An 11,615-nucleotide genomic window follows, 5' to 3' on the forward strand; every position below is an offset into this window, starting at 1 on the left:
AGATATTAATTTGTGATAATTTATAATTTTTGTTATACAAATATAATATATTAAAAATGTGAAAAAAATTCAAAATAACATAAAATTTAATATGTTAAATAATAAGAATAAAAAATGTAAAGTCTAATATTGAAAAAAATATAATAAATAATTCAACAATCATTAATATTGAATAGCATGCCCTATAAATAGGACTAAAAACTTTTTTTTCTTTTTCATATACAGAAGGTTTACAAAATTGCCTCTCTATATAATATATTTAGCCTTGTGGCTATTGCATTAAATTCAAATTCTAATAAAACAGAGCACACAATAAGTACTGTAAGAAAATAAGGGCAGTATAATAAATTTAAAAGTTCAACACCAAAAAGTCAATTTGAAAAGTTTTAAAAGTTAAGTTCTCAAATTCACTTTCAATAACTTTTTCAATGTACATTCAAAAAGTCAGTTTACTCAATTATAAAATTTTTAAATAATATTCTACATTCAAAAAGTATAAAAATACATCTCAAAAGTTAAAAGTTATATATTCAAACGGGCCTTTAGTCTTTTATACAGTTTGTCGTGGTCTTTGTATTAAAAAAAAAAAAAACACTCTCAACTAATTTGAAAAGGAGCATTAGAACATCTAATGTGTTTAGCTTATCTACATTTATCGTTATCAGAAGAACAAAAGCTCTAGTGTCAGCGATTTCTTCATTCCTTTTGCAATATCTAGGAGATTCGTTGAATGAGGGGAAATGAATTTTTACTTTCAGTTGCATGAAAATTTAAAAGAATGGTTATTTTCTCAGCGGAGCAGATTTCTGATTTAGAGACGGCAAAATAAAGCCATGCTTCCAAAAGCAGGATGAGAAACGGAAAGCAAGTCATGCAAAATATTTCCATTGGGAGCCATATTCATTATACATTGTGATTGTGAACAACCGAATAAAGAATCTCCGGTGCTGCAAACGTAATTAATATGACAACATTCGCTCAATCCAACTGTACTGACTGTTCTGGGTTCACAAGTAACAAGGAAATGATTGTCCTCTCCGATGTAATTTGCACTGTCTAATCCACGACTCTCTGTTTCTTCATTAGATTCTAGGCCATTGAAGAATCTCACCGACTCCCTAATGCTGCTGTCTCTAACTGTGATCCACTTGTCATCACATTCCCAATTGGGCATAGAGCAAGATAACCTACGAATTCTACTTCTGGGACTAGGAGGATCCCAGAACAGTCGTGCTCATAGGTCGAGGTCGGGTTCGGGTTCGGGTTCGGGTTGTGTGCAAAACTCTTCCAACGAGTCCCAAAAGCATCGAGAATGGTTATTTTCTCAGCGGAGCAGATTTCTGATTTAGAGACGGCAAAATAAAGCCATGCTTCCAAAAGCAGGATGAGAAACGGAAAGCAAGTCATGCAAAATATTTCCATTGGGAGCCATATTCATTATACATTGTGATTGTGAACAACGAATAAAGAATCTCTCCGGTGCTGCAAACGTAATTAATATGACAACATTCGCTCAATCCAACTGTACTGACTGTTCTGGGTTCACAAGTAACAAGGAAATGATTGTCCTCTCCGATGTAATTTGCACTGTCTAATCCACGACTCTCTGTTTCTTCATTAGATTCTAGGCCATTGAAGAATCTCACCGACTCCCTAATGCTGCTGTCTCTAACTGTGATCCACTTGTCATCACATTCCCAATTGGGCATAGAGCAAGATAACCTACGAATTCTACTTCTGGGACTAGGAGGATCCCCAGACAGTCGTGCTCATAGGTCGAGGTCGGGTTCGGGTTCGGGTTCGGGTTGTGTGCAACTCTTCCAACGAGTCCCAAAAGCATCGATCCAACAACACACTAGTTGGAGAATTTGAACTAGAATCATCAAATTTCTCCGAGACACTGCTTGAATCCTGAACGAACTCATGCTTGAGAAGCTCGCCTGCAGTCCACCTCTCGTTCGGATCTGTTTTCAAACACCTGGTGACAAAATCCTTCCCTTGCTCCGACAATAAATCTGAAATCTCCGGCACCCCGCCGGAGAACCCGACTCGATAGAGAACACTCACGGGTCGGAAATGTCATGCCACGGTGCTTTTCCGGTGAACATCTCCAGCACAGTACATCCAAGAGCCCACACATCGGCAGGGAACCCCTGCTTCTCCCCGCGCGCCACCTCCGGCGCCATGAACGCCGGGGTGCCGGCAATTACTCCACCATAATAATCCTGCGCCGCCGCAACTCTCCTGGCACAGCCCAGGTCTGCAATTTTAGCCCCTTCATCGGTGAGCAGAACATTTTGACCTTTTAAATCACAATGCACGATCCCATTGGAATGCAAATAGTTCAACCCAAGCAGAATCTGACGAGCATAGCGTCCAGCCAGAAGCTCATCAAACCCACCATTACGCTCGCGAATTTCGTCGGCGATTGACCCATAAGGCGCATACTCCATGAACAAGTTATACATCAACTCACCATTTTCAAATGTGATGCCGCAACCTTCGTAGGCTACAATATGAGGACAGTCTAATGCGGAGAGAATACTCTGTTCTCTCCTGATGAATTCGGAGCGATGGAGCTCCACTGACTTGACAGCGAAAATCCGACCAGACCCACGAACCTCAGCAACCGACACGGTGGCGGTGGACCCCGACCGATGGTGTGCCCCCTAGTCCACTCCATGTGTGAATTCAGTATGTTGAAGATTAGTCTGGTAGAAGCTATATCTTTCTCGTGTTATATACATACAAACACATATATATATATATATATATATATATAAAGGTTGAAACTTTGGTGCAATGTTATTGGCTTAAAGGTGGAAAGCGAGAGGTGATGTGGGAATTAAACTTTACTTTTTTGGTTGTTAGGGATGAATTGATGGGCGGCCGCCGTTTTGAGTAGTATTGGAGGGAAGGGGCCATGTGTCAATATATATATAAAGGTTGAAACTTTGGTGCAATTTATTGGCTTAAAGGTGGAAAGCGAGGAGGTGATGTGGGAATTAAACTTTACTGTTTTTTTTGGTGTTAGGGATGATTGATGGGCGGCCGCCGTTTTGAGTAGTATTGGAGGGAAGGGGCCATGTGTCAGGAGGAGAGGCCTCCTGTTGTTTGGCCGGCCACGCTTCGCAACCTAAATCTCAGGCATTGCGTGAGGCACATGGGTGCAACACCTTTTTCATCTCTTCATTCATTCGATGCGGTGATTTCGATGGTACTTATCGTTATAATCATAACATTCCACAACAATATTAATATTAATACTATAGTTCTGTATCTATTTATAAATTACCTTCTTCTTATAAAATATTTTATCAAAATTTTAAAAATTAAATTTTATTAATTATATATTAAAATTTAATAATTACTTCTTCTTATAAAATATTTTATCAAAATTTTAAAAAATTAAATTTATTAATTATATATTAAAATTTAATAAATTTTTACCTCTATTCTTTAATAAAGATAAAAAAACTATTTTTAATAATTTTTTTAATATTTAATAAAAATAAAAAGGTAATATAAAAAATAAAATGTTCTATAAATATAATAAAAATTTAATTTTCTTTCTTTATCCTATAAACAGGACAAGATAAATAAGAGTAATCACCCAAAAAAGTTTGTGTAGTTGGTAACTATCTGTCCTATAATTTACAAGATAATGTAATCAATTTTCATTAGTAAGTAATTTTGCCCTTTTAAGTTTCGAAGTATCTCCGAACCATGATGAGGATTTTAGACCCAATTCACAAACAACCAAAAAATTACGAGATAATCAAGGACGCCTATTTCACTAAACTTAATGGCCAAGCCACATTGATGTGAAGGAGGGAGGGAATGCATGCCTCACATGGGAAAAAATTATACATGTAACATGGAAAATTCACAAACCTTTCACCTCTCAGTTTTAGTATTTTGAACCTTTTGACTCAAAAAAGAAAAAAACATTTGAATCTAAATTAACTCCATACCAACCTTCTTAACATATTTTTGACGAAAAAAATTCAATATATTCTTTCTGGATAAAAGTATTTATAATTTTAAACATTTGAATCTAAATTTAACTCCATACCAACCTTCTTAACATATTTTTGACGAAAAAAATTCAATATATTCTTTCTGGATAAAAGTATTTATAATTTTATTCATGCTCTTATAATTTTTGCCTAATGTAAATTATTTTTTAAAAATATATAATTTTTAATTTTTAATTTTTAATTTATAATTATATTATCCTGCACTCCCTGATTCAGGGTCTTGGTTCTGCCATGGACTAAATCCAAACAATGTTAGTGGATATTTGCCTTTTACATCACCGATGCATTCCTATAATCAAAGCCTTAAAATGCATGGATGATTGTGCTTCCTTGTAATTAGTATTCAGCATTTTTTAAATTAATCTTTTTACTATTTATCATTCCACCTATTAAACAATAATTTCAAATCGAGCGTTTGATGAGGTCAAAACACAGGTCACAAAAGATGGATTGGGTCCTTAAAATGCATGATTGTGCTTCCTTGTAATTACTATTCAGCATTTTTTAAATTTAATCTTTTACCATCATTCCACCTATTAAAAAATAATTTCAAATCGAGCGTTTGATGAGGTCAAAACACAGGTCACAAAAGATGGATTGGGGGTGGAGTAAAGTGAATGAGAATTAAAGCAATTCAAACCATGGGCATGCCTAAATCTCGACCAATTAAGGTAAAGGTGCTTTCTTAACAATTACTTACGGTATAGAAATAAGTTCATGCATGCGAATCAAAATATGTTCAAGTGTGTGAATTGCAAGGTCATGCAACATTTATTTTTCCTATTCATTTACTACTTGTTAACCTGCATTTCCGGAGTACTACATCCTCTTCAAATAATCAAACATAAGGACTAAGTTTTAGACTGGTCTAGCTCAGAATCTGTATTTAATTTGTCCTTAATTAAGGTATAGGAATAGTTTTATGCAATAATAATAATTCCAATTACTTCTCTTTTCTAATTTTGAATGAGGGCACCATTGGAAACTTTAAATCATTGCACCAAAACAAAAATGTACACAAGAATATCTAATGCACAAAAGTACCAAAAATATTTTAGAAATAAATAAAATATTATCACAGTAGATGAAATTTTGCTTCAAATCGTTTCTTCATGGCTGCAATATGCCATGTCTTCTCTGGACACTTCGCAATATTCAATATTAGATGAATAGAAAATATCCTCACAAGTAAATTTACATACATGCATTCTGGCACCCAGCTTTAATTTGTTTTCCCCCTCCTTTTTAAACTTAAAATATCCCCAAATATCTAATTTTAAGAGAGAGAGAGAGAGTGAGTAAATTAAATTATTAATGAATCAGATATTCTTTTTTAGATCGCTTATTTTTTTAATATTTCATGTTATTTTCTGACAAAGTAATATTAATTAGTTTTGGACGATTAGTTTTAGTATAATCAATTTATTTTTAAGATCGTAACATTTTATAATTAAATTTTAATACAATCATCTTATTTTTTTAAGTTTGTAAAATGATATTATGTATAAGCGAGCCTCGAACCGATAAGTGAGGAATCTGATATCTATTTATTTTTACTCAATCTTCAAAAAATCAATATAAAACTCAGGCGCAGAGTGGAATTAAATATTGATCTTAATGTTGAGACTGGGGATTATTTTACAAGGAATCGACATAATTCAAGGTTGGACTTTTCACAAATTATTTTTTAGATAAAACTTATATATGCTATATGTGTTTATTTTAATATTTACATAATTATCTTATATCTATCGTATTATTCACTAATCTAGATAAAAAAAAATATTTCTGTCTAGCCATATAATATATGTGCGTGCGTGTGTGTGTGTGTAATCTAGATAAAAAAAAAAAATTATTTCTGTCTAGCCATATAATGTGTGTGTGTGTGTGTGTGTGTGTGTGTGTGTGTGTGTGTGTGTGATATATCCAATAGAAAAGATTCCAAATCATACGATTTATCTTTTAATATTGATGTTAATGCAAACAAACTTTGACTAAATCAGATATCTAGAGCAGTAGAGGATAGTACATCAAGAAAAATTCTGACTTAAAATTTAAATGATAAAAGATTATCAAGATATATTAAAAATTAACCAATATTATATAAATTAATTTGACACAAAAATCGTCCTTCTCTGTGAATAAAAAACCATATTAAAATATACACCCTTAAATTGAAAGTTTAAATTAAGTTTAAATATAAATCCCAATCTCTTTTATCCCTTATATTTATTATATTATTTTTTCCTAACTATATAGCTATAACTATATCATAATAGTTATATATTGTCTTGACTTTCAAACTATTTACATCATAACAGTTTTATATATATATATATATATATGGGTATGTTAGAAAAATTATAACATATTTTCTTTACAAATAATTTACCTAAATTTTTTAATATATATAAATTAATTTATTAACTAAGTAACATTAAACTAGGTTATATATTTTTCCTTCATCTATTCATTCTTCTCCACCCCTAATATTAAATATTAATATCAAACTAGACATGTTTAATTAATTTAACTGATCAAACACCAATAACGTTCCTAGTTAATTTTTTTGATGGTTCCTAGTTTATTTTACAAACCTAGTTAATTGAAACATTTATATCCAGATAATAAATGACATTACGAGAGAGCCATATCTACAAAAGACTTTTATTAACAGCATTTTATCCATAGTTTAGTCCCACATTTTGGCTATCAGCCAAAAACCTCTGTGAAAGCGAATTGTGCAACGAAGTCGACAATATATTCAAAGCCTGGCGCTATGTTGTGAGTGATTGCTTTGGTATTGTGGTAGCCTTATGTGGGTTTTTAGGACATTTTGGAAAGTGCCTTTTCAATGATGTTGTCCCATGCTTGTTTGGGTCACAAGCATAAGTTGCATGACAGTATTTGCAAGAAGCTCTAACCTCTCCATTTGTTTCTTCCAAAGGTAACTTTACAAAATGCTCCCAAACTTGTGATTGTTTACTCTTTTTTGCAGGCTCTTTTCTCTTTCTGCTCACATTCTCTGGACCACAATCTTGTGCAAGGTTAGAGGCAGGATCAATAGCTACAAGAGGAGGAGTTGGTGGAGTTGGTCCAATAAGAGGTGGCATTTCATTTTGACTAGAATCAATTAATTGTGATGGCAAGGGTTGGTCAATACTAGCAGATGCAGAAGTTTCGTCCACCATGTTTCTAATATGAAAAACAAGACACAATGTTAACTTATAAAATCACAAACACAAGTATAGAGTCAGACTTTTCTCAAAGAAGTATGACATATACAGAGGCACAGAGCCACTTCTCTGTCATGATCACCAACAAACCAAATCCAACAATTAATATTATAAGCACAGGTAATCTAATTGTTGTAGAAATTTATCCTTAAAATACTGATATAAGGTTCAAATATCAGAATAGCAACCTCACCAAAATAGAATAAATATCAGATTATATCAACCAAAAATAAGGAATGATCCTCCAAAACCGAAGCCATCTATAGCAAGTTAGCAACAAAAGATCAGTCATCAGTCTATAGCAGCAATAGAAGCGTCTCTCGCCAAAAAGGTGGAAATGTGAACCTTTGAAAATGGCAACAATAGTACATCTCTCACCGTAGCAGCCTCAACGAAAAGCAAACAAAACCAGAAAGAGAGAAGTAACAGAACAGAAGCATGCGAAAATGGAACAGAAATTGTCGAAGAAGCCAGAAACAAAGCAAGAAAAACCAGAAACCAAGCAAGAAAAACCAGAATGCAAAAACAGAGCAACGGAAAAACCATAAAATAGAGCGAGCAAAACTAGAAGAAAAACCATAAAATACGAATACCTTTCAGCTGCCGATGCTGTTGCTGGAGAAGAAGGAGGAAAATGCACGATGAATCGAAAGGCTGAGTGAAGTAGTCAAGCGATCGTGATGTTCTTCTTCATCGGCATGCTTGAGGAAAAACAGAGTAACGGCCGACCAAGGAAAGGCAGAGAGATGAGTGAAACCAGAGAGTTACAGCTAGGGCAACGGGAGAAATGACAAATGAGGTACTGAGCTCAGAGCCTCGGACAGATACTCAGACTTCACGGACCGAATCCGAGGCATGCGTGTGAGGAACTGTAACTGAGGGCGGCGTGAGACGTGAAGGTGAGGCTCAGAGTCAGCGAGTCAGTCTGTCAGCGTGAGATTTTTTCATTTTTTGTGTGTAAATAATATAATTATTTAATATTTAATATTAAAAAAATAACCTGGACCGGGCCAGACTAATTGGTCCAAAAGATCAGTCTCTAGTCTGGTCTAACCCGTATGTGTAGTCTGACCCGTTTAGTCCAGTCTTTTATTCGGGTTGATTTTTTTAAGACCGGGTCAGACCGGGTTGCACCGGGTCAAACCAAACAGACCGGGTTTTAAATTTTTTTGCACAGCCCTAGTTGTGACGATGCATGTTTAATTGATGAGAAGCTAAATATATATATATATATATATATTGACTTTCTATCATGCATAGTAGAGATAATTATTATAATTTTTATTTTTTATAGTAAAATTTTTCATTCGTTGCTCATGGGTTTTTTGTCTCTCACATTAGATGTTTTTTCACGTTAAATTTTCTATATCATACTTTATCATTTTCTATAATTTTTAATTGTTTTATCAAGTTTATTTTCACTTATTATTTGCGTACCTTTTGACAAGTGATATTATAACCTAATTTCACCCATAATATATATGCCTATTATTTTGCACATATTTAAAGCCTAAAAAGCTGGCTAGCCTTAATTGCTAGTGCCTATTATTTTTCACATATTTAAAGCCTAAAAAGCTGGCTAGCCTTAATTGCTAGTAATGATGGATTTAGGACCTATGACCCGTGGGGGCAAATTTTTTAAAATAAAATTTAATATAATTAACTTTTAAATAATAAATATAGTCATCATGGATGCACATCTAGTTAGTCATGGTAATATAACTAATTTTATTAAGGAAATATGTTATCAAAATTATATATACAAATTAAAATTATATGAGAGAATATATATAATTAAATAAATTATATACCATAAAAATTTTAAATATATTAGCAAGATTTTTAAATTTATCCTAGTTTAGTGTCGTTCAGAATTCAATTCATAAAATTTAGTTTAATATTGTTACTCCTGTAATGATATATTTTCCATAAAAATAGCATTACGACTAACCTGTAAAAATCTTGTTTTAGTATATTTAATTATTTTTAAAATTTATAAATTTAAAATCATAATTTAAACATGTGCTTGCCAAAAATTTGTAAAAAAAATATAAAAAGTAAACTAAATGTTTCAACAAAATGATAAACATAAAAATGGTAATATAACTCAAACATCCTTTTAATAATATATTAGGGTAAATAAAAAATATAAAATATTTATAGAGCAAGGAGCAATGCAAAGGAAAAATATAAAATATTGCTTAATATGGAGATGAGTTGCCGTGGATGCAGTTCACCTTTCTTATATTTGTTTTCAATTTTCTGCTAATTTGGTCTCTTACTCATTGTATCTTTCCTTGCCCAGCCCCTTTTCTTCCATTTCTTGTTTTCAATTTTTATGTCTTCGCTTCATAGTTCACCTATAATCTCAACTTTATCCAGTGGATGTAAGATCAGGGGAAGGGGGGTATTTGAACCAAACTAACTAGGTACATGCAGCTTTAAAAACTTCAGTGGGGGCAGTTACCCTAGGATAACATAGGTTCGCCTTTGATTGCTGGTGCAAGGACTTAATGTTTGAGACATTTTTGATATAAAGAGCTTATTAACTCATACTTGAGGGATAGATTGTAAGGTTGTCCAAGTATGAGTTTTCTCCTCTCCTCCCTTTCTCAGGCAGTTATTCCTTATTTCTAACAAATGGTATTAGAGCTTGATTTTTTTTGCGACTTATAAACTTATTATTGCACACACGTTTGAAGTCCAAAATGAGACTAGCCTTAACTGTAACAAGGACTTGTGTGTGTGACACCATTTAAAACTTAAAAATTGGGCTAATCTTTGATATGAGGAGCTTATATACTCTCACATCAACTCAAGTTCACTCACACTTAAACAACATAACAATATATTATTCTCTTCCTTCTACTATGTGTAGAGATAATAAAGTCAAGTGTGATCCTGTGAAGAATATTAGCATTTCAGCAAGTAAGGTCATTTCATTCACATTCTCATGCATGCCATGAGAGTGCTTTCATTGTCATGCCAACAACATAAGCGCCATTGAATTATCAAGAACCACCGTTCAAACCTTAAATCACAATAATAAATGGTCATATATTCAATTCCAGTCCTATTTAGGCAAGCATCTATGGTATATTATGTATCAATGATTAGGCCGACAAATAATATCAAAGGAGGAGGAAAAGGGAAAAACCAATAAAGGTATGGTTTCACTTGTTGGACCTATCCTTGAATATAGGTTTATATATAAACCTTAAGGTGCAAAAATGACAATATCTTGTAAAAGAAGGCTCAGGCTGTCCGATGGAGGATTTGGTCTCTCTTTTGGATATTATTAATAATGTTCATCAAGTTGTCATAGCATATCCTCACGTTCTTTGTTTTTCAATTACTTTAGCGATAATAGCTTCATATCATTTTATCATTGCCTTCTGATGGTTATTATAACCTGGATCTAATTGTTTATTTTCTAAAATTAAAATAAAAAATTATGAAAATCAGCATGATATTACTATGAGAAATTTAATCTTGGAAGAATAGGTGTGCCTTGTCACATTTTAGGAAAGGTGACATATGATGTATGATTATATTATAAGAAGCTCAGAAAGTAATTTTTTTTTTCACATTTGATTCATTGATTTATTTATTCACCTGCTTCAATTTCTAGTTTTACAACTAAATACATTATTTACATTACACGTCCATGTTACATATTACATTATTGACAACCACAGCCTTTGACCAGCACTTCAATTGACAACTTTAATAATATATTTTAGAGAAAATTATGTATAAATCTTGTGAAGTAAACTTATTTACAAATAAATCTTACAAAATTCAAAAACTTAAACTAGGTGTCTTGAAATTTGAGTGTAATTTGAAATTGTGGTGCAAAGACAATAATGTTACTATTAAAAATATATTACATTGGTCAAGTAATATATAACTACTTTATCAATAATTTATAACCATCACTTTAATTTTTTACAACTTTAACTTCATATATTTAATAATTAAATTAATCATGCATTACAAGTTTAATATTAATTATATATAACTATCTCACCAATAATTTATAATTATCATTTCAAAATTTTACAACTATAATTTCATATATCTAATAATTAAATTGATCATGCGTTAATAACAAAGTTTAATAGTAATTTTTTACAACTTCTTTATCAATAATTTGCAACCATCACTTCAATATTTTACAAGTTTAACTTTACATATCTAATAATTAAATAAATCATACATTACTAATAAAGTTTAATGCTAATTATTTATAACTATTTTATCAATAATTTACAACTATCATTTTAATTTTTTATAACTATAAATTTATATATTTAATAGTTAAATTAATTATAAATTA

At 32.1% G+C, this 11,615-nt stretch overlaps 1 protein-coding gene across 1 annotated transcript; it reads right to left on the reverse strand.

The window, feature by feature from the left end:
- Positions 1-1,480: 1,480 nt before the first annotated feature.
- On the reverse strand, positions 1,481-2,683 carry LOC129287245 (mitogen-activated protein kinase kinase kinase 17-like). Its single transcript, XM_054923436.1, is given in 3 exon segments — positions 1,481-2,066; positions 2,069-2,653; positions 2,656-2,683. Coding segments are annotated over 3 exon segments (936 nt in total). The 3' UTR covers positions 1,481-1,743.
- Positions 2,684-11,615: the final 8,932 nt, after the last annotated feature.

The sequence above is a fragment of the Prosopis cineraria genome, unplaced genomic scaffold (assembly GCF_029017545.1).
Source record: "Prosopis cineraria cultivar Desert tree isolate PC_DT_omini unplaced genomic scaffold, ASM2901754v1 PC11, whole genome shotgun sequence".
Taxonomy (NCBI): Eukaryota; Viridiplantae; Streptophyta; class Magnoliopsida; order Fabales; family Fabaceae; genus Prosopis; species Prosopis cineraria.